At 41.8% G+C, this 24,701-nt stretch overlaps 1 protein-coding gene across 1 annotated transcript in view; it reads right to left on the reverse strand.

Annotated features, from left to right (window-relative positions):
• Positions 1-1,263: 1,263 nt before the first annotated feature.
• Positions 1,264-24,701, reverse strand: part of FAM180A (family with sequence similarity 180 member A) — a 117,734-nt gene continuing 94,296 nt past the window's right edge. Inside the window, exons 4-5 of the mRNA XM_069227502.1 lie at positions 11,814-11,914; positions 1,264-8,394 (exon numbers count right to left, since the gene is read on the reverse strand). Of these exons, the coding sequence (XP_069083603.1) occupies positions 8,047-8,394; positions 11,814-11,914 (449 nt within the window). The 3' untranslated portion in view covers positions 1,264-8,046. The remainder of the gene's footprint in view (positions 8,395-11,813; positions 11,915-24,701) is intronic.

The raw sequence follows: 24,701 nt of genomic DNA on the forward strand, positions 1-24,701 counted from the left end.
CACAATGCCACTCTACTGCACTCTACACCACTCTACTCTATGCAACTCTACACCACTCCACTGTATTCCACTCCACTCCATGCAACTCTACTCTGTGCCACTCTACTTTACTCTTTGCCACACCACTGTGTGCCACTCTACCCTATGCCATCTATCTACACTGTGCTACGCCACTCCACTCTAGGCTACTCTTCTCCACACCACTCCACTCTGCGCCACTCTACTGTACACCACTCTACTCTACGCCACTCAATTATGTACAATGTCACTCCATGCCACTCCACGCCATTCTACTCTATGCCACTCTACTCTATGCTACTCCACACAGTGGCACTCTTTAACCCTCCACTCTATGTCCCTCCACTCCAGTCTATGCCACTCTACCCTACACCATTCCACTCTAAACAACTCTACTCTACACCACTCTATGCAACTCTGCTTTACACATCTTCGTTCTACACAACTCCACTCCAGGCCACGCCACTCTGCGCCACTTTCCTCTAAGCCATTCCCTTCTGCACCACTGTCCTCTATGCCAGTACCCTCTACGACCCCTCACTAACTTTTAGCCAAGCTGAACAGCAGCCATGCTGCTGCACCACTTGGCTAAAAGACATTGGCAAAGCCAATAGCTTTCACACAGGTGAGACCTATTGGCTTTGCCAATGCTTGTTTGCTTTTTTTCGTGGAGCCAAGTAAACAAGGAAATGTCTTCGCATTTCCATCACATTTCCGACACTGGCGCACAGAGAAAAAGACTCTCAGGAACCCCCCTTAAGTATTTGGCACCTTCATTGATGCACTATCACTGCACCCACTTAGGGTGCTCTTTGTATGGGACTTGGAAAGCTCCATGGACCCCCGGGAGACCATCTGCAGGGGTGGTTACTGGTCCACTCTCAAACGTTCAGGTAGTCGGACTGCTGTGAATGGCAAATCAGTGGTTTAAAACTGTTGATACTCCTGTGCTAGGAAGAACACAATATTAGTGCAGTCGCCTGGTTGGCCATGGTCTTGGCCAATATGAGTGCGCCTCAAACCAGAAAAAACAGTGCGTCCATTTACGTAAAACAGTACTAAGCTTCCCATAGGTAGACTCCATCCATTACAGGTATGTTAATGCAACCTTATTATCATGAGGAGGTGAGGAATTAAAAATAAATATGTAAGTGGACTGACAATCACCACACACCGCGCAAACAAAAATACACTCTTTCTTTAAAACTTTAATATGGTCTTATTAATGTATGTATAGTACCAGGAAAGCATAGGAGGAACTAGACACAACGACTTATGATCTACCTGTTTTGGCCAAAATAACCAGGATGTCCAACTTTAAGGCTGGTGTGGCATCAACAGGTAGACTGTACTGCAGGTGCGTGCAATTTAGTAACTCAAACGCCCTTTTTTGGCCAAATAAAATGGGTTGAAGGATATGATTATGTGTTATCAAAGTGTAAAGAGAGGGGGTGGCCTTAGTGATTCACATAAAGAGAGAAAGGATACAATGAACATTACATACAGTTTTAAGGTTCGGCTTCAAAACAAACGTGATTTTGAGAGTCGAGTGACACTAAATATCTTTATTAAAATTTCCTCATTACAGTGTTATAGCACCATATAAAATACAAAATCATTTATCTTTCTAGAATTCATTGGAAAACAATAATATTTTAGCACCTTCTGATACAATACATAATAAACCTAAATCAGCTGTACAAACCAATGCTTGTTTGTGCCAAGGACATTCTGGGTACTGGAGTGCGAGGCAGAGGCTTCCAAGGGTCAGATTGAGAGGTAGGGACATTTCTGAGTGTTAGAGGGAGAGCACAGACTTTAGGTACATCTTTTTTAAAATATCAACTGACTCCACCAGCGCTGCTCAAAATATCCGCCTGATCAGTAGTTTTTCGTTTTAAGGTTTGTTTAAGCATCTCTTCAGTGCACCGGTTCCGCTTCACCTGCCTCCTGTGTTTTATGGTTTAAACAGAATGGTGAAGTCACCCTAATGTGGCCTTTAGCACTTTTTTACCAGCACCTACTTAGGTACTGTGGTTGGACTTCTTCCGTATGCCATGGTTATTTGTTTTGATTCATAGTTCTTTTTTTAGGTCTGGCATTAGCCAAGTCCTTTGGAATCTATCTATCTATCTATCTATCTATCTATCTATCTATCTATCTATCTATCTATCTATCTATCTATCTATCTATCTATCTATCTATAGTAAAACCATTCTGCTGGGAAGCTTCCAGATCCTCCCCTATAACTATTTACCTACTTACAGAAGCTTTCAGACAGCCCTCTTCTTCCATTGCTCATTTATTGAGTCATTCATATTTTTCAGCTGTACAGGTTGGGATAGTGGATCAGCCCACTTCACTGTTGGATAAGTTCACTGTGAGTGAAGGCATTCTCCCCTTTCACAACCAGCTCATACATACTCAAAGTACTCCCCTTCAGGGTCCGGGACTGCTATTACTATGTATGGCTTTTGTGACCAAAACATATTTGTGCTTTAAGTCAATGTTTTTTATTACATAGAAGAGAATCCGGAAGCTCCCCCAACAAGATGGTTTTACAAAAGCAATGATAGAAGAAGCACTAACAAAGCCAAAATGCTGAAAGCCAAAGCTTTGCTGCGGGCTTTGCCAGTGCTTATGTCCATGGTGCCAGTTCTTGTGCCAACCTGTGTTACTTTACAATTGAAATTTTATTATAAGACCGGAGGCTCATATTATGCAGTCTTTTTTTTATTTATTTTCACAGCAGCCAAGCAAGAACTATGTTTCCCAGAGAAAACAATGTTAGAACTACAAAATGAGGAGAGAAGCACAGAGGCAAGCGGTCACAGGCACAAAAGAACAGCTGTTCGGCGCATCTCGCAACGGCAGCCTGATGACCGTTACAAAGCACGCTGAAAACTAAGGAAAAATGGCAGACCGCGCAACAGCAAGCATTTCAAAGGCATATAGCCAAAACTATTTAGAACCACAGCAAACTTTGATTATATATATATATATATATATATATTTTACCATGAAATGTGGAAAAAAAGAAATAACTACTTATCTTGACTGCGAGCAGCAAGAAAAGAGGACTTGTCGTTCGCAGTCAACATAATTATTGTTATACTTGACGTCCTATTGGTTGTTCCTTTGTGATATAATTTTGTAGTTCGAACTTTGTTTTCTCTGGGAAACATAGTTCTTGCTTGGCTGCTGTGAAAATAAAGTAAGAAAAGTCTGCATAATACTCGCCTTCATGTCTTTAATAAAATACCGCCTTTCTGACAGCAAGGCTAGGAAAATCTTAATTAACAAAAAGGAAGCCCAAAAAGATAGTCCCATGAACATAAAAGATGGACTATTAGGAAAAGAGATATACAGGGCATTGACATAACAGAAGGACTATAACCATGATACCGAAGCAAATGCTGGTATAATAATATGGCTGACATATAACTTTTTATGTTTAGCCATCGGGATGACCTCCTCACAAAATAGACATCTGACTTGCTTTGGCATCATGGATTTTCCGTCTCTATTACTTAAAAATCCTAGGTAATTTTATTTTGAACCATAAAGCTTTTTATGTCATGGTGCCAGCACTTCTAACTTCCTTTATTGTTTTTTTACAATTACAATAAACACTGGCAGTCAGTAACAACAGTAAAAATACAAGTTTATTAGTTAATTAAAACCATAAAACGTTCCTTCCACATAAACATTTAACAGAACAATTTTAGTGCAAAAAGGCAATTACAGTTCTTTAGCTTAAGGTGAAGTGGTTAGTGAGTTTTTCTTCTATATAAAGATTTTAAGAAAGGAACGTACTAGTGCTATAGGTATTAATAATGGGACAACAGAACAATCTTATTGTGGGTAAAATAAATACAACGCCAGATAAAATCCTGTGTTTAAAATGAAAAGCTATGAAATATCCTTCCCCCAAGATATTTAAGGAGAACAGTAGCAGACAAATGAGGCATTGGTAAAAATAGGACAAAGTGGGAAGAGGCCTTCTATCAGTTTTATCTACCCCTACTTACGTCTGATTGTTGAAACCGGACTTTATTACGACACGAGCTAAGCTAAGCACTGGCAGTCACAATAGGGTCATACAGATAAAAAGAACTATTTTAAAAAGAAATGTTTATGTCATTGACATAATAGAAGGACTGCACCCACAATACTAAAGCAAGTGGCTGGTAGCATCGCTCCCGACCAAGGATTGGGTATCTCTGGCATGGATGGGAGTTTGAATCCTGACAAAATCGATGGTCAACATGGGGGTTGAACAACGATGGTTAATCTATAGTTCCCAGTATATTCCCACAAGAGAAGGTGAAACAAACGGAACAAACGTTTATTGGTTTTATTATATTGTATTTCGAGTGATACCCAAGACATTCCATGTTATACATTATGGAGGCAATTGTCCTGGAAACCGCACAGCGACACTGGTAAGAAATATATTGATAGATTTGGCTATAATGTTACTGTGCACACTGTATATGTTTATTAATAAAATGGCAATAAAAATACTTTAAAAAATAACAGTTGCTGGTATCATAGAAAATAAAGATGGGACAACCACAGGGAACACACGGATGTAACAATAATCGTTTTCTATGTCCATGATTCAGGCATTTTTGTTTCACCCATGTGTTTTTTGTGGGTGTCCATCTTTATTGTGTATCATACCAGTACTATAGTCCTGGTCTCTTTTTTGACAAAGCCAATAGCTTTGACATAATAACACATACAAACATTGGTTTGTTTCCATGCATTAGCACAATAAAGCCAGACTGCCTGGCGTAGCCAATGCTTGTTTCCATTAGGTTGGCACAGACTGAAAGAACAAAAAGACACACGTCGTATACTACTCCTGTTGGTGGGTTTAAGTGTGCAGCTAAAAGATGACTTGTTAGACTACCTCCTGGCATTCCGTGCCAAATTGTGAAGAGGTTGAAATACATTTGTTGTCGAGTGCACTTTGCTTCTGACTGAAGTCACCATGGCTTCTGGAAAACTGATGCCTGAGCCTGACCCTCAAGGTCATCTCGCCTACCTGTACCAGTGAAGGTTCCTCCTTCCTGCTTCTGGATGAGCTTACCAACCTATGACTGATTGCCTCTTTAAACTCATACACCTGGATTCTATGTTGCACATCATATATCTGGGCAATGCCCCTGTAGTAGGGTCGTAGCCTAGGTCTTCTTTGTCCCTATAACCAAGCACCTCTGCAAGGTCAGCAGCCCAGACTTGCCGACTGGCTGTGTGTGCAGGTGAAAATTCCTAGCTCCCAGTTTTGGGATGGTTGATTGTTTTTATTCATCTGAGGTGAGAAGGGACCTGTGTAGCCCATTCTACGGGCATGTTGGCGAGTGTAGGCTCACGGATTATTGTAATTGTCTGTGGTTTGTCTGACTTTGGACAGCTGAGTCGTGGTGGTGCCTTACTCAATAGTTGATCAAATCATGGCACTGACTTCAATGAGCATGACAGGCATCCAACGTGTAAGCAGTCATGTATAAAAGTGCTAGTTTTGTTAATTAAAATAATTACACACATATAGTGGACCCATGTCACAATCATCCCACAACATACCCAAGCCTCAATATATAAAACCATAAAAGGATGTTGCCCACTGTGTTGCAAGATGTCAATAAGCAGGCGTGGACTTCTATTCCTCTGGTATTTTACAACAGTGAAGTGGACAACCCGGAAAAGATCATGGTGCCACATAAATACAATTTGTGTTTGTTTATTTGAAGAATCCCTGCTATCCTAATACTCAGGGTGCCACTAAATTTGAATTTTACAGCTAAACCCTAACAAAGTTCCTATGATAATGAACACATTAACTGCTCACGGGGATTGGCCCAATGCTGGAGTAGCAGGCTGATGCTTTGAAGAGGAGCATTCCTTTCTCAGGTCGAAGTAGAAAAATTGTGAGATAGACTGACAGGAGTTCAGATGCACACTAGCAGTGCCTGCGAATGCTGTGGCTCACCTGCAGGAGCTGGTTAGATGTAGTAAGGAGAAAAGTTATAAAGTTAAAGAAGTGAATACCAACAGTGAAGATCTTTGAGGTGCATTGAACAAAAAATGGCGTTCTCGTGAATACAGAGACAGGGCAAATAGAGGAGTTCCTTGAAAAATTACTAATGCAAAGATCCTTTAATTAGAGGCATGACTTTATGTGGCCCACCTCTATAACTGATGTGTATTAAACTGTAGGAACAGGGACATAAATAAAGTGAACTGCAATATCAAGGATCAACATTTTATTTATGTCCACAATTGAACATGGCACTTTGAAACTCCAGAAGGAGCTTGTTGGATTAATGAAAACTCTTGGACATTGTGTCAATGTACATTTGTACTCACTTTGTGACAGTGGACACTCTTGTTAAAAGATGTTTAAAAGTTATGTTTCAAAGAGAACTACCCTTCTCACTAGGGTTCTTAAAGGACCACTCTTAGTGAATAGACACCTGGGATGGTTTAGCAATGCGGTGAAAGAGAAGATCTTTCTGAGTTGTAAACAAGATGACATAAAGGTAATGGCTCATGGAGGGTCAGTGCCAGAAAGGTAAAATGTTCTGGGAAAAAAACAGGATGGGCAGGAGAGAGAAGGAATATGTTTTCGGAAGACAGGAGAAGTGTAATGCCTCGCATGGGTATAGTATGAGGGCAGTAGATCGCTGGGAATCAGATTAGGAGTGGAATGACCGGCTTAAAGCCTTCTAATGTAAGTGCTTTTCGGAGCCATATAGCATATAGAGCAGTTTCTTTTAAAGTTATTTAATACTTTCTGTAGAATTTATTGTACGTTAATCTGAAGTGTTCATGTCCTTAATCACATAATCACTTTCATTTAAATGTGAGAATTGAGTTTAAAAGTTTGTTTTTGCTGTAGGCCTGCTTTTTTCACGCAGTTCTTGATCATGATCACCAGACATTTACACCCTTGCAATTTGGTACGGTTAGTTTTGACTGCTGGGTATGCCCTGAGGTTTCGTTATAGAAGGCATGTTTGCCTTTACACCATGCACAATAGACTACTTATAGTGCTGAAACACCTATAAAAGGGGTGGTCTTGTTACTTCCTGTGTGTCATGAACATTGGTGTTCGCAATGAAGTGCCAGCTCTTTCAACTAATTAATACAAACACAAGTATCCAGGCAGCTCACAACAAATTCTCTTGGAGTGATGTTTGCTATATTAACAAGACAATTAGCAAAAATGTTTGCCAATGTGGAACGATCATCAATTTGTTGAGTTGACTGATGTATTGGTCAATATAGCAAAGCAGACCTCCTTCACAGCCACCTTTGACACACCTTTCTGGGGCTTCTGGACTAACAATGTTACACAGATTACAAAAGAAAGGAATCTATAGAAAGTGTAACTTAATACCAGCTCGTGGGAAAGCATGGTGCACCAACTCAGGCCCTGTGTAATAATACTCTGAAGGAGAGACCTCTTCATCCTAACACATTAGGAAACACGCAGGGTACATTAGTTCCTTCCCAATAGCCTTGCTATTTTAAATTATTTGGTCTCTTCCCTTCTACTTGGTTGATATTCTATTGAATAATCCTGAATGAGACTGGACTGAATGCTCAGCATTACAGACAGCAAAGTGCATCAATATTAGTTTAAAAAGGTTTATGCCTATGAGGCAAGAGGCTGGGATTGACATCAGGGTTTTAAATTCCAGCCCCATCCTGATTATCTGTGAAGCACTGGGCAAATCACATGAAAGCATAGGTACTTGTGGGCCATGTATGACTGTAGGTGTGTGAGGGAAAGGGATTCATATCCAGAACACTGGATCAGCAATCGTACCCCCTCCAGAGATAGTGAGCTTCCAACAGATTGTAGAAGCTTTCAGCCTCTGGCCTTCAACATAAGAGACAATTTTCGGAACCTCTCAGCATGATTTAGCATGGTGCGGTTATTTTAGACGTGTCCTTTCAGGCCAAATCATGCCACAGTTAGTTGCCTGGTGGCATATTTTTTATACTTCGGTTACATCAAGATGATGGTTCTTTACTTGAGGGAAACATTAAATCACGCTTTAGCGCTTGGAAAAGGCTAGTGACGGATGTTGCCCATGCTTCCTTTTGATGCTGTGTGCGAGAATTGGAGGCTCGGTAGGCCGTGTAGGCCATTGTCAGCAACGTCCGTTCAAAATCTTCTTTCTTGAGGGCCCCATGGACCTCAGACAGCCTAGCACCCAGCCGGCGGACCTCAGTGATGCTTTTGGGGATGACGTCATTGCAGATGACATCAAAGGTGACAGCCTTTCTCAGGGAGGACAACTCTGCATCCCGAATGTGCACATGTAGGTCACTGCCAATGTTGAGACCTGTCAACAGAAACTGAGAGAAACACAGAAACAATGTTTAATGACTAGTAAATATTTAATAGCGTGTGATCTATGTGTCTCAGTATGTATGTTTTGGACAAGTGAACCTACCCTGTGTGTTTGGAAATGTCTGTAACAGGGACTAGCTACTGCAAGATTCATGCACCCGTCACAATTAGAATGTAAAAGGTATGTCCTAACACTCCAGCAAGAAAGAATCACCACAGGAGTGTGTGTTGTATTCATATAACCCTATAAGATTTTTGCATTAAAGTTTGAAATTAATTCTGGTTATGACCTCCCACTGGAGTTAGATATAATTTCTATTTCTGGTCCAAAAGGAATACCATTAGTTTGACTAGATTTGACTAGTTATTTTCTGAAATCAGTGTAGTGATGTTGTACATCACTTGGCTCGGCCAGGCTTCAAACTCCAAATCATAACCGGAGGCCACTAACTATGCCACCAAATATCTTAGAATTAAGAAAGGATCTGAGACGTAAACTCAGATCCACAAAAGATAGACCTCCTACAGAATCTTTATGTGCCCAAATAAAAACCCTTCGGAAAAATTATAAGAAACAGCTATGGCAAATACGAACCCAAAAGGAGGAGGATTTCTGGATCAAAATACTTTTCAACTTAAGAAAGGCTAATCCTAGAGAATTCTGGATGTCAGTGAATGAAATAGACGGAAAAGCAAGAGTAATAAACTGTACTTCAATTTCAGAAGATAAATGGTTGGATTACCTGTTAGACATCTTTTTTAAGCCAACCCCTCCTGTAGAAAATCAGCAACTGAAGGCTTCACTAAAACCTACAGACGTTCCTCAGAGTGATATGAGATTCAGTGCCAATAAAGTAGCCCAGGTGATCAGAAGGAGCCGTAGGGACGGGGCTCCCGGCCCTAATGGTCTCCCCCAAGCCATATTTAAGGCAGATCTTGATTATTGGTCAGCTACTCGGTCAATATTATATGCTGAAGTCGAAGGTAACAGTACCATTCCTGATAGTTGGAAATGATCCATCATTAATCCTATATACAAAGGAGGCAGCAGGGCAAACCCAGCTAGCTATAGGCTGATAGCTCTTATTGACAGTGAGGCCAAATACTTTGCCTCTTTAATCCTAGCAGACCTGCTCACCTGGTCTAATTTAAATAACTTGGTCCCTATGAATCAAACTGGTTTCTGGAAGGGCTACGGCACAGTGACTAACATTCTTGCGCTAGGAGATATAGCCAACCGAGCAAAGTGCTTAAAGAAAAATTTACACATATGTTTTGTGGATTTCAAAAGTGCTTTTGATTGTGTGGACAGAGCAATTCTCTGGAACAAACTACGGAGTTGGGGTTTGCAAGAACATATTTTGAGGTTTATAGAATTGCTGTATGACAAAACTTGGGTACGAATCAAGGTAGCAGACGGCTCAAAAGTTTCCAGGAGAATACCAACAAATATAGGATTAAAGCAAGGCTGCGTGTTGTCCCCGCACCTCTTTAACCTCTTTATGGCAGATCTCTCTGCAAAACTAGACGCAACCAACTCACATTCTCCAAGGATGGGAAGTCTGGCTATAACACATATATAGTATGCCTGTGACATTGTTCTGTTAAGCCACACAAAAATAGGGTTGCAACGACTGGTTATTGCCTTGGGCGAATTTGCAATGACAAACAAACTAGAGGTTAACACTTCAAAGACAAAAACAATGTCAATAGGCTGCTCTTTGAATCCTGCAAACAAAATAAAATTGAACAGTTTCACTCTCGATACGATCTGCAGCTACAAATATCTTGGACTTACAGTAGACAATAAGATCAATTCTGTGCCGCAAAACCAGTATATGCTTTCTGCACTCTTGCTAAAAGATTAAAGAGCCCATCATATAAACCACTAATGTCGGTTATGTTGGATAAATTCCTTCCAGCAATTACATACGGAAGCACAGCCCAATACGGAAAAGATGCTAGCCTTCTGGAAAGGCAGCAAATAAAAATCTATAAGCAAGTCTTCAATCTTCCTCCCTCTGCTTCCCCTGCACAGATAAGGCAGGAATTTGGTCTAACACAACAGCAGCTCAACAGGAAGGCCCACACAATAAAGATCTGGTACAAAATAAGTAAAAACACTGTCAGCCCGCTAGTAGCGGCACTATGGAGTTCAGTAAATGGCAATCCTAATTCAGTATAAAACAGATACCTGAACAACTCCTTGCAAGAGACGAAAACAAAGTACCTATGGGATTTCAACATGTCGTATTCCCTTTTGTGTTGAGCGAAAAAAAGGAAATAAGTATCCAATCTTTTCTAGATGATAAAGCTAAACTTGCGCAACGCTCACACGCCTGGCTGGTAATGCACACTTATACCAGCATGGCCCCATCACAATACCTGGCCGAAACCTTCGCACTTCACATCAAGCATCGCTTCTTGACTCTGCGTTTGGGAGCATTTTCTGCTAGAGCGGATCAACCATCGTGGAAGAATAGAGGAGAGACTTCCTGCAGGCTATGCAAAGCCCCGAAAGAAGATATGGTTCACCTGATTTGTATTTGTCCAGCCTTAAAAGAAGCCTGCAGACAACTATTAAAACCGCTTTTTATGAGAAATGGGACTTGTTCCTGTCGGTCAGCGGTGATGTCAATGTTTGATCCTCATGATGCACAATCAATATGCAAATTTATCAAATTCTTGACTGCACACACCCACGACGTAAACCTGCCATCCGGGATACATACTTAATCACGCACTTTTTTGCATCTTAGAATTAAGAAACTGATTTTAGATCCTCGCATGGTTTCATGGCCGAGGAATTTATGGAATTTTAGAAATGTTTTATCTTTAAACATGTTGTATTATGAGATGATTGTTATGGTTTTTATTAACTAAACAATAAAGATTATTAATATTATAGTGATGTTGTACATTCTAGATGCGGCATGAAAATGTGGCTGATTCTGATATTGGCTTGTTTGTTGTGAATTAGCCTCCATTCAGAGTTCAATATTGGAAGTGGGGGAGATGGACTAATTATCAGATTGAGTGTTTATGGTGTTCATCAGCAGTGGTTGACTAGGTGTAAACCATGTACTTCATGAAAAACCTGTGCAGTGGTCTAAATACATTGCTCATGAAGGGGTTGACTTGAGTTTGAAGAACGTCTGGTATTTGTGAGATTGCATATATGTATGTCTTTGGCTGTGTATGCCCCTCACAGGGTCCACTTCCACTATATTTCTGTGTCCTAATCTTTCACTCTAAGACCAAGGTCACTTTGCCTCCCTTCTCATCAATCTCTCCCTGAGACCAGCAAGTGCCATCCATGCTCTCCCTCTTTCTCTCTGTATTGGTCGTTGAGCAGATGGTGCACTGGAGAGGGATGATTGGAGATATGTTTGAAGGGAATGTTACCTATTTACCCTTTACGTACTTGATACAGGAGGTCCACGTCATCCAACGAAGTTTGAAGGACGGGGTTCAGGGCAGCAGCAGATGATCTCCTCACGCGCTGAGCTGCCGGAAAAAGTGGGGCTGAAAGAAATATCAGATAATGGAACAAGTGTTATGACATGTCAGACATCTGCAAAGTGGAGAAAACTAACAATAAATGCAACAGGACAACATATTTTAGGATCCATCTAAAAGTTTTTTCTTTAGCAGGGAGCACCTTTCCACGCCCTTTCTCCCATTCTTCTCATGAGGTCTCTGTTCCTGTGCTGATACATTATCACCGCATCATCATGTTATGTTAATTTAATTTTATATAGCACATAGATCGCCCCCGAGGGGTATCTCAGTGCGGTGGACAGACATAGGCAGAAATAGAATGCTATGTTAAAATAAGACTGCCTTAAGCAGTTTCCAAAATTTGTTATAGTCAGTACAAGTTGGGATGATGTAAGGTAAGTTATTCCAATAGCAAGGGGCCCGTAAGAGAAAGACCCACCTCAGCATCTTGTCAGCCGGATGCAGGGGATGGTGAGTAAAGCTTTTTCCATAGATCTCAAATTCCTGACTGGGCAATAGTATTTGAGCTTCTGATGGAAGTAGCTGTGACATTTCTTCATTAACGGTTTGTGCATGAGGCAACAGATATTGAAGATTATTGTTCTCTTGACTGGCAACCATTGTAAGGCTCTCAGAAGAGGTGCAGAAGCAGAGCCAGAATGTAGGTTACAAACGAATTAAATGCACCAAGAGAGATGGTTTGCGTACTATTTTCAAGGAGGTGTCGAACCACTGTAGAGCTGTCCCACAGATGCCTATCTCACGCAGCCTACGGACAGGTCCACCAGCACTAACATAGATGGAGTGCTTGCATCAAGAGAATCTTATAGAGTTGATGACCACAACCAAGGCAGTCTCTGTGCTACGGGAGGGTCTAAACAATGATTGTGAAGGATCCAGGGCCCTGTTCTCCTCCAGATAGGCTGTAAGTTGTTTGTTTATTAAGCCTTCAAGCAGAAGCAGTGAGATGGGACAATAGTTTGTTAAATTTTGGGGGGGTCAACATTGGCCTTTTTGTGTATAGGTGAGACCTGTGCTGATTTCCAGGCCAGAGGGATTTTTCCAGTATCTACTGATAAATTAAACAATGATTTGATTGCACGAGCAATCTGGTCAGGGAGTTGCACTGTCATCCTTGGAGGGCATGGATCCAAGGGAGAGCCAGATTTGGATTTTTCTAATGCCATCTGCATCTGGTTGAGTGAGAAAAAGCCAAACTTTTCCAGGCTGCAGGTGCAGTTGGGGAAGGGGGAATTGAGGCTTGACAATTCATCAGACTGGTCAGAACAGCTGAGGAAATTCTGCTAAATTATTTTTATTTTATCCTCGAAAAAATCTGCAAGAGAATTACATAGTTCTTGTGAGGCCTGGATTGCCTGAGAGCAGGCGTGAGGTTTGATGAAATCATTAAAAACTTTAAATAATTATTTGGATGAATGGCCAGCATGACCAATTTGATTGATAATGTAGCTTTTACAAGGTAATTTGATGCCAGTGGTAAGTGGAAACAGACAATTTGTATACATCTTTGACATTTTGCTTTTAGTCTGATGCCATCTTCTTGACAACTTTTTACAGGAGGAATTATCTTGTCTCATCTCAGTAGTGTACTAAGAAGCATGAAATCTAAGCATAGTTTTAGAACTTGTTTTAAGAGGGGCAATGCTATAAAAAGCAGAATCCAGGGATTATGGTGGTCTGCTAGAGCTTGGTTAACTTCTATGTCTTTAGGAGCTATTGAAAACTCACAAATGTTAGAGAAAGAGTCAGCGTAAACTAGCCGCCATTGTCTTGAAGTTTTTTTGTTGAAAATCTTTGGTTTTTGTGTCCTATCAGCTTCAGAGGTTTGGAAATGAATCATGGAATGGTCCATCCAGATAAGAGGTGGGGGGTTACAGGTAAAATAAATTAGGGGTTGTAAACATTAAATCCAAAGTATGGCCTGCTGAAAGGGTAGGTCCTTTAATTTTTTGGTGCAGACCCAGCATCTCTAAATCAGAGATGAGATGTGCAACCTCTGGGTTGGAGGAATCTTCCCCGTGTTTATAAAGTCGCCCAGTAAAGGAAAGTGTTGTGATGACAGTACATGTATAGCAATGAGTTTGATAAACGTTGGCTAAACTCTATTTTTGGTCCCCGATATTCTACTGCTCCTTTCCAACAGTCATTAGAAGAGAATTCAATTTTGAAAATGCATAATTCTACCAAGTCTGTATTTAAAGTATCAATAAGAGAAACTTTGACTTTGTCTTGGAAGACGATTAAATGCTGCCATCTGTCCTCTCTCCTCTTTCAAGTCTGAACATGTGGTAGTTATCTGTGAGTGTCTACATAATGGCAGGTAAGGTAGTGGGACTCGGCTACTTTCTCGTGAGAAGGCAGACTTCTGTTGACAGAGAGGAGATGAGGTCCCAAAGTTCTATGGCTTGTTTCGGTAAGGATCTAACATTACAGAGGAGGCAATTGGGGCGGTGTAGAGCCTGGGGAGGTGAGGGATGTAGGGTGGCTCTAGCAATCTCCAGAATAATACCCTCTGCCACACAAGTGGTGTAGTCAACAGTCCTGCTCTCTCCCAGTGTGCCACAATAGGAGTATCACAGATACAGGCATATTTACATTGCAAGCAGGCCACTTGACCTTCCACGTAGTACGGGAAACAACTAGTACAGTGTTTGCCCTGAGTAGTGAGAGACACGTAAGGCGTAAGGATGGTGAGGAGTAGCAGATTATAATGGGGTGACTGACCTTAGTGGTAAAAAGAGCAGGGGTCCTGGCGATGCTCGGGAGCAGACAGGTGCAGACGGGCTTGCGCTTGGCACGCCAGTGGCAGGACCACCTCACAGGTTTGCTGGGCACCCATAATGGCATGCGATTTTAAGGGAAACAAAATGGTAGCAACTAGTTTGCTAACCACAAAAATGGCGGCGTGCAACTCAGAAGTGGGTCAGTTTTAAGCATGCTTTCTCTGCTCAATCGCTCTAGGGCCGCAGTGGATCAGAAAGCAATGTGGTGCAACAGAAAATCACAAGGTGAACAGAAAGTTAATAAAACTACACTCTTAAAGGCGAGAATACTGTGTGGAATTACAGCTTGCCTGCATAAGTCTGGCAGCACGTCCGTGCCGGCATCTGATTTTATGGGAAGCTAGATGTTAGCAACTAGTCGGCTAACCACAAAAACGGTGGTGTGCAACCAGGAAGTAGGGCAGTTTTAAGAATGCTTTCTCCCCTCAATCGAGTATCATCATCATCATCACTATTGGTGTATACATTGTTGATGGATTGTGTACTTTGTTTGATTGCTGTGGTTTTTATAAAACATAGGTCTATTTGTCAAGTCTGAAGAATGCATGGAAACTAATAAAAGGGTAACATTACTGCAATTCGCAAGCATTGTTCCAGGTGCAAAGTGTTGTGCTCCGGGAGGTACAGGAAATGTTTCTATGTCAAGCCTCCTGGTGGGCACCAGGGGCATTGGTCGAGTTTTTTCTTTAATTATGTACATTTGAGCATGAACAATTGTTGTCATCTTTCTGAACTGCTGTGCTTTTGGTGTCTCTATTTTTTAAATGCAATTTCATTGAGTTTTGTATCAACAAACCATAACACAATGGTATTACCTCCACTTCAGATTACAATAGCGGTGGGAATATGCATGAGACTCCATCCCGCCTTACATTGAATTGCATCCTAATCTCCGGTTATTCAGATGGCGGGGAAAGTGATCCTCATCCTGTCATATCTCAATTAATGCTGGGTGGGGAATATGATGGGGAGGCCTGTTCCACTCTGCACGAAGCATATTCGGATGGGCAGTCCTAAGAAGGCAACCCAAAAGGGACAGGTCAATGATGTGGAGGGGCTAGGAAGTGGTTCCTGCACCACATGGCTAATGTCCTGCCCCATCTCAGTTAAAGGTCATCTCCTCACCCTCTCCCATTTTCGCCACTTTGTTTTTCACTACGGGGAGAGCATGGACGTCAGTTCACAAAAATGCCAAGAGAAGCAGAAGTGACATCATCCAAGTGGACAGCCGCTGGTGACATCACAGGAAGTGACATCACATGACCATTTGAACATGATAATGTTAGAGACACCCTTGAGACATGACCTTTTACATAATAGCATCAAGCACAACACCTCAGACTCAAAATACCAGCATTCAACAAAAGAGTAAACATTAAGTGAAAGATTAATAAAATAATGCAAGTGGTTTATAAAGTAGTTACAACTCTATTTCTGCATCAGATATATATATTAATTCACAAACTGCTATGCTATGTTATGAGTGCAGCCATTATATGCCAGGAATGCTGCCTCGATAGCTCAGGTCTGTAGGGGTCATCTACCCAGATACAGCCAGCATAGACAAGCTCCCAAAGCATCTGCACAGGCCCATATACCAAGACGTAGGTCAATATGCCAAAGCCCAGCCAAGGGTGAAACATATCCCCCATTGCCCAGACACAATCTTCAGTTCTTCCACACAGCCTCAAATGAGAGGCTCGACCATTATTTTAAGCTTCTATCACACACCAAAGCCCAGCTTTACAACCAATTCACACAAAGAAAGTTGTTTTGCTGCATTGCGTGAAGCGAGAGAGAGAGTAGAACAGATTCATATCTGCTAGGACATATCACCTTTTTCCTCTTTCCCTGAGCCGGCGCATTTTAGACTGTCGTGCATTAACGCATACACCTTTGCGCTGTAGTGCAAGGATGTGTGTTCTGTAAGAAATAGTTGTTTGTATTGGAAGGGGGTTCTTCCAGTAGAAAAATGATCCTTAACAATCACTTGTCCCGCTTTGTATGTTTGCTGAATAATTCAGCACACATGCAAAGTAGGGAAAATGAGGAGAAATATAAACATTTCCCCTTGTTATGCCTACTTCAAGGAGGTGTAAGATTTTGGTGCAAAGCCCAGTCTATAAATGTATGTAGATAGGAATTTGTTTCACATTTCATGGATGGTTGCATGGGAATGTCCAAGTATCAACCATGGAACACCCCTTTGATGTAAAGTAATGTAAAGCAGTGCATAGTGCAACTTTGCGTTACTGTGGGAAACTTTCCAACACAAATTCTGATTTGTATTTGATAGTACATCCCAGCATAACACTTTGCATCAGGTGTGTGTTACAAAATTATTGCAAATCTGGCACAAAGCATTAGTAAATATAGGCCAAGTATGTTTTTCATAGGCAGCAGCAGAAGAGGCAGCCAGCCAAATGGCTAACCATAAGTCAATGTGATGTGGGTATAACCTGCCAGGTCACTGCTAGGATTCAGTTTTCTCCTCTCCTATTCTGAAGGGAGAAGTCCTGACAAGGCAGGGTATAAGTTTTATTGGCAGAACATTGGGTGGTAGGAAATTTGTACCGGCACAGTGATCCCACAAAGAAAAGTGTGGAGATGTGATTTTTTAGCTATATTTGAGGTTTGCAGAGGAGTCTGGGTAGAAAATGTTGGGAGATCCACGCAAGCCACACCTCGCTGGACTCCACCGAGTGTCTAGTTTTCACAAATCTCTGGGTTTGGTAGGTTTCCCTAGATGACCACCACACCCAGGACCAAAAACGCAGGTGCCTCCTCCTTGCAAAAAACAGATAGTTTTGTAATAGATCATTTTGATGTGTCTACATTGTGTTTTGGGGCATTTCCTAACGTAGGCACTGGGTCTACCCACACAATAGAGGTACCATTTTTATCAGAAGACTTGGGGGAATGCTGGGTGGAAGGAAATTTGTGGCTCCTCTTAGATTCCAGAACTTTCCATCACCGAAATGTGAGTAAAAAGTGTTTTTTGCCACATTTTGAGGTTTGCAAAGGATTCTAGGTAACAGAACCTGGTGAGAGCCCCACAATTCACCCCATTCTGAATTCCCCTAGGTGTCTAGTTTTCAGAAATGCCCAGGTTTGCAAGGTTTTCCTATGTGCTGGCTGAGCTAGAGGCCAAAATCCACAGCTAGGCACTTTGCAAAAAACATGTCAGTTTTCTTTGTGAAAATGTGATGTGTCCATGTTGTGTTTTTGGACATTTCCCGTTGCGCTCACTAGGCCTACCCATACAGATGAGGTACCATTTTCATCGGGAGACTTGGGGGAATGCTGGGTGGAAGGGAATTTGTGGCTCCTCTTAGATTCCAGAACTTTCCATCACCGAAATGTGAGGAAAAAGTGTTTTTTTTCCCAAATGTTGAGGTTTGCAAAGGATTCTGGGTAAGAGAACCTGGTGAAAGCCCCACAAGTCACCCAGTCCTGGATTCCACTAGGTGCCTAGTTTAGAAAAATGCACAGGTTTGGTAGGTTTCCCTAGGTGCCGGCTGAGCTAGAGGCCAAAATCCACAGCCTGGAAAACACATCTAATTTCAATGTAAAAATGTGATGTGTCCATGTTGTGTTTCCTGTCACGGGCATTAGACCTACCCCCACAAGTGAGGTACTATTTTTATTGGGGGAGCTGGGGGAACATAGAATAGAAGAACACGTTTTATTGCCCAGTGTGTTTCTCTACATTTTTTCCTACCAAATGTAAGATAGTGTGTAAAAAAGACGTCTGTTTGAGAAATGCCCTGTAATTCACATGCTAGTATGGGGACCTCGGAATTCAGAGATTTGCAAATAACCACTGCTTCTCAACACATTATCTTGTGCCCATTTCGGAAATACAAAGGTTTCCTTGATACATATGTTTGACTCATTATATTTTACCAAATAAATTGCTGTGTATCCAGTATCTAATGAAACCCCATTGCAAGGTGCACCTCATCTATAGGCTCTGGGTACCTAGGGTTCTTGATGAACTTACAAGCCTTATATATGCCCGCAACCAGAAGAGCCCAGCAGGCGTAACGGTATATTGCTTTTGAAAATCTGACATTGCAGGAAAAAGGTAGAGTAAAACATGGAGAGAAATTACTGTTTTTTACCTCAATTTCAATATATTTTTTTATTTCAGCTGTTATTCGCTGTAGGAAAACCTTGAAGGATCTACACAAATGACCTCTTGCTGAATTCAGAATTTTGTCTACTTGTCAGAAATGTTTAGCTGTCCAGCATCCAGCATCCAGCATTGGTTTCACACCCATTTCTGTCACTAACTGGAAGGAGGCTGAAAGCACAAAAAATAGTAAAAATGGGGTATATCCCAGTAAAATGCCAACATTGTGTTACAAAATGTGGTTTTCTGATTCAAGTCTGCCCGTTCCTGAAAGCTGGGAAGATGGTGATTTTAGCATTGCAAACCCTTTGTTGATGCCATTTTCAGGTAAAAAAAAACACAAGCTTTCTTCTGCAGCCCTTTTTTCCCCTTTTGTTTTAAACAAAATGTTTGCTGTATTTTGGCTAATTTCTTAATCTCCTCCAGGGGAACCCACAAACTCTGGGTATCGCTAGAATCCCTAGGATGTTGAAAAAGAAGGACGCAAATTTGGCATGGGTAGCTTATGTGGACAAAAGAGCCTAAGTGCTGTTGTGCAGCCATTTTAGTTATAGCTCCATGCACGTTATTTTAACACACTAGGCCGCTGTGCACTTTAAGCTGGATATATTTTATTCAGCTTCGTCTTATTATTGTTACAATAACCATTTTTACAATCTTGTTTTATTTTCCATTTTCCTGACTGTTTTTGCCTGGGCCAGCACTCTGTTCTCAAACAACACATTCTTGATCACTCTGTGCTTCTTCCAAGGCTACAGCACAGTACATTGCCGTTGTACGTGGTAGAAGTTTAGTCTCCAACATTCATACATCCTTACGTAGGGACATTTTCTCAGAACATCAGCTGTGATATTATAAAAACACTTCCTTGTCCCTTACACGTTAGAGGGAGATTCCAGCCAGGGAACCACAACTGTATGCTGATTGCTAAATGCTTTGCTACAGATGCTAACGCAGACCACAGGCCTTTGCTCATGTATGGGGGTTGATGTCTTCCCAGGGGAACCTGAAGGGCAGAATTAGAGCTTAACATGCTGTGCTCTCTCCTAGCCTAGGTAGGAGCTAGTCCATTGATTATAGTGGCAATATGATAGTGTTGTTTTTATGCTTCACTCTTCTGGCCACAATTCTAATACTATCATGTTGTGTCATCCTGGTTATTGCAACTCATGCTTTGCTATCTAAGATGCAGTCGTTTTAGTAAACTCATTATTGAAACATATACTGCTTCTGTTTGTCATTTATATATGAGACTGAATTGTAAATGAGAGAAATGGATGAGATCTGAGTGACCACGACTTCCCTGAGAAGCCAAGTATGTCATGCGCTCGGCTACCCTATCCTTGGGTAGAGATGAGGCACTGCTACTTAGCCGGAGCAAAACCCGGATTGGAGTGACAGGTGTCACCAGCAGTGGGTTAGACTTAGTCTCCCACACCGCGGGCGATTCTGCCACTCAAAATCCAGTAGTCTCATTAGAATAATGAGAGCCTACGCGACAGCGCGAACTGCCCCAAATAGCCAAACAAAAGGCCTGGCACCTGAGGGGCAAAAGGCCTGGCAGCGAAGGGGTTAATATATGTTTACCAAATTTGTTTATACTAACGGGTCTTAGACTACCATATTGATGTACACAGGTTATGTCAGAAATTCCTCAAAAATTCCCCAAATCAGGAATGTGATTAACAGCTTAAAAGGCTCATCAAGTGGCCACATAGATAGAGAGGTCCTTTGCCCCAGATTACCCCATAGGATACTTCCAGAAGACCCTGTCAGAGACTGCCAGATTGCCATACAGTTGCAAAATCCTGTCTTACATGGAGAGCTGATACCAAGCCAAGCCCGAGAGGAGCTGACCCCAGCTGGTGTTTGTTTTCCCTTCAAGGAACACATTCCCCCAGCTACTGATAACTACAGCTTCTTGCTGTAAATAGATATGCAGTGCACTGATTCCTCCTAAGAACATCTGGATGCAAGTTAAGCTAGTTCATGCTTTCATAGTATAGCGCATAGAGGTAAGATATAGAGTGTTAGGTTGCCAAATGATCTTTCCAGAAGGGTATAAATGTTTCTATTATTGTCATTGTTGGCAACATTGACATTAGTGTTGTTTTAATAATAATCTGTGTGGCTATTTTACATGTGCTGATCCACAGATCAGACTGTTGAAATAAAGCACTTTTAAATATAAAGTGTCTTTTCTATTAGTGCAATACTTCTCTGTGGTATTATAAAGCACACAATTGGGTTGGAATTTCCATTGCAACCCTAACCCTTTTTAGAAACTGTTACTAACCCAGAAAGCAGGGACACCACACCAACTATGTATTGAGAGGGATTGTGTTGGACTACAATAACCTGTTCTTTCACATTTAAGCGTTGGTGCACTTCAGGCATGGGAAAGAAGACCTTATAGAGCTAAGCCAGAGTCTTATTTTATGAAAAGATAGTGCAGTTTGAAGTCAGGAGCCACTATTCTCCATTTCTGTGTGGGCATCCTCAATTTCACCAGTGCAAAGTCAGTGGCAGCCGGTGCCCCATATGAAATCTATTTGGATAGTGTCAATCTCGCAGAACAAGTTAGATTTTTACTAGAAAAGTAAAAAAGGGCTACCATTTTTGCAACTCTCTCTGGGCCCCGCTAAAGGGAGTGTTTTCCAAAAGTTTACACAACTTCTCATGCCCCTGATAGCCAGTGTAATGTTCCCCTCTACCAGGTCTTCCTCCACCCTATAAACCTGGTTCCCCAAATAGTTTCTGATGCCAGTTTCCCAAGTCACACCACTCATCGATGTTGGAGTGCCAATAGGTGGTCCCCATGGGCTTACTTGAAAAGCCCTCATTTGGCTCCAGTTCACCTTTAGGCCCTATACTAGCACAAATGCTTGCAACATCTCTATTGACCCCTGTATGTCTGTCCTACCATCTCATATGTAAAGCAAGATTTCATCTGCATAGAGGGGAATATAGTGTATCTTCCTTCCCATCTCAATTCCCATGAACTTCCTACCACTTCCTGCACATCTCAGTCAACTGCACCACTTCAATGGAAAAAAAGGAGGAGGGAAAATGGGCATCCCTGCCTGATTCCCGTTTCAACTATTTATTCCCTAGAAATGGTCCAACCAGAGTCCACTCTAGCTGTTTGGTTGGTGAAAAGAAGCCAAGTCCATTGTATGATGCTCTCCCTTAGTCCCAGCTTTTCCATGTTGGCATTCAGAAAGTTCCAGCACATTGCACAGGGGCTAACAATGCCAGTACACTCAAGTATCTGAATTAATCGAAGGATGTTTAAAGCCATCTTTCTCCCTGGAATTATCCCATTCTGATCCTCAAGTATGATGGGTGCAATGTACAGTAAGAACTTATTCACTAATATTTTGATGAGGACTTTATAATCTGAGTATTTCTCTCTTTCCTGCAGCTAATTCATCACCAAGCTCCAGGTGATTTGGCCTCTCTTTCTCTAAGGCCCGATTAACCTTTTCCTGTTTCTAAACAACTTACCAAGGTTGATCTGATGCCCATCGGTGATGCTGAAACACCTTCCCTTATCATCACCATAAAGGGCTACTATTTTCCTGGTTATCTTTCAAGTGTTTTGTATATCTTCTCTAATTGTTTCCCTTGAAAACCTGATTTTCCAAAGTTTCAACTTCCAATCTTCATGTTGGGATCTCTCCGCTACCCACACTCCAATTCAGAGACATTAGTAAGGGATTATGTTCAGAGTGTACTCTAGGGAGGTATTCTGCATGTACCACTGCATGAGAGGCACGTGGGGAGCACAAGAATCCATCCAACTGGATGTGGAGTGCATGCAAGCCTGAGTTAAAAGAGTAGTCCCTCTCCCAGGGTGGAATCCCCCTGCGAATCAATGAGGTGACATTGTTTAACCTAGCTGTTGAGTGCCCCATCCATTTTGAATACTGAAAACATGGGCAAAGAGGGGTGAGATCTATCTACATGTATATCAATGATGCATTTAGAATTTCCCCTACTATTTTTGGGTAATGTGTTAAGTTGTTATGTTCGCCATGTGTTGCAACAATTAGTCAAACTATCCTTTTTGGTCAGTGTTGGGGGAATACACCTTGATAAAGGCAATGTCATTCCCTCCCGGTCTACCACACAGGAATATGTACCCTCCCTCCACATCCACATTCATCTGGGTTTTCTGGAAGGTAACTCCTGGGCAGATTCAGATTAGCAGCCCTTTCCCATTTTCTGAGTATGAAACACCTGTCCCCTCCATTGCTTCTAGAGTGCCTGGCCCTCTGCCTTCATCAGATGCATTCCTTGCAGCATCATTACCTGAGCCCCCTGAGCATCACATACACCTGCACGCTGTATCACTTTCTCATGCTGAACGTACATTCCATGTCATCACTTTAAATGCTCCTGCTATGCTCATCTATAAATTAAAGTTGTGCAAGGAAGTTTGTTCTGTTAGACCTGACAGCCTTTGGTGTGGTATACTCCCAAATGTTTTGGCCTCTCCCCTCCTGTTTTTTGTAATTGTTTTTTGTTGGCTTTAGGACTCATAACCCTTCAAAACATGTCTCAGGCCTCCCACTGCAGCTTGTGTGTAGTTCTAAACTGCCAATTCAATCTGGCAAAATAAACCTTTTGCCAGGCCCAAACCATCCTTTTTTGTTACATATACACCACCCCTAAGGTAGGCCGTAAATATCCCATTGGGCACGGTGCATTACATTTGAAAAGTAGGACATGTTTACATGTAGTGCAAAATTCCCAAATTCATTTTTCACTACGGGGAGGCCTGCCTCTCCCATAGAATAACATTGACTTACCTTATAAAATGTAATGCTAACATTTGATTGTGAACTGGTAAAAATGTCATGTTTCGTCTCAAAAGAATTGTAATTTACAATTCTCTTTAGGAGTAAAGTCAGATTTAAGTCATAAGTCTAAAAATGCCCCTTTTAGAAAGTTGGGGCACTTGAGTGTGAATAGTTGGCAGTTGACCTTTGTGTATTCTGTCTGGACAGTGAGACAAAGGAGGTGTTAGGAATTGGGTTTCTGGTTGGCAGAAGTATGCACCTTTTCCAAGCAGGAACCACTATCCTAGTCAGGGTAAATCAGATACACACCATAAATTTACTTGCACTCACACTCTGGTAGCTTGGCACAGAGCAGGCAGGCTCAACTTAGGAGGCAATGTGGAAAGTATTTTGTCAACACCTTAAAAGGTAAAACTGTGAAAACACCACAGAAAACATATCAGAACTAGTTAGAAAATGGATCTTAACTTAATGAACAAAACAAGACCAAAATGACAAAAATCCAATGTGTTTTTTAATTCAGTCTAGGGTGTAGTAACTCTAGCTCTCGTTTTCCTTTGGTTTTCTCATAATAGCCTCAGATCAAGCGCCACAGTAACTACTGGTGATTCAAGGGAGATCACAGGGTGGCATTCAGTTTGACAGAGCTATCCAACAAATTCCCATCAAAGGAGAGTGGCCATGGGCTTTTGATCTGCATGTTAGACAGCAGTCCTTTGACTTCACATGACAGTGTAGAGTAGGTATGGGGTTTTAATAGTTATGTAGTTACTGCCACTTCTGTTTTGCCTTGTAGGCACCACCAGGCATTGAAGGCCTGCTCACACCACCAGGGAATGACCGAGTGGGGCAGGACGCTCAGATTGTCACTCTCATTAGTGCTTGACGGTGCAGCATACCCCCTTACACTGCTGCCACAGTCAACACCAAGAGTGTCAGGCCACCAGGGGGGTCTCTTCAGGTAAACCCCATTCTCTTTCAGTGTTGCCCCGTTAGGTGGTTCACAATCTGTCTTCAGCTGAATATCACCCCTCTCTATTATTGGAGGTGTAGGGATGGGGGCTTGA

Source organism: Pleurodeles waltl, chromosome 4_1, assembly GCF_031143425.1.
Source record: "Pleurodeles waltl isolate 20211129_DDA chromosome 4_1, aPleWal1.hap1.20221129, whole genome shotgun sequence".
NCBI lineage: Eukaryota > Metazoa > Chordata > Amphibia > Caudata > Salamandridae > Pleurodeles > Pleurodeles waltl.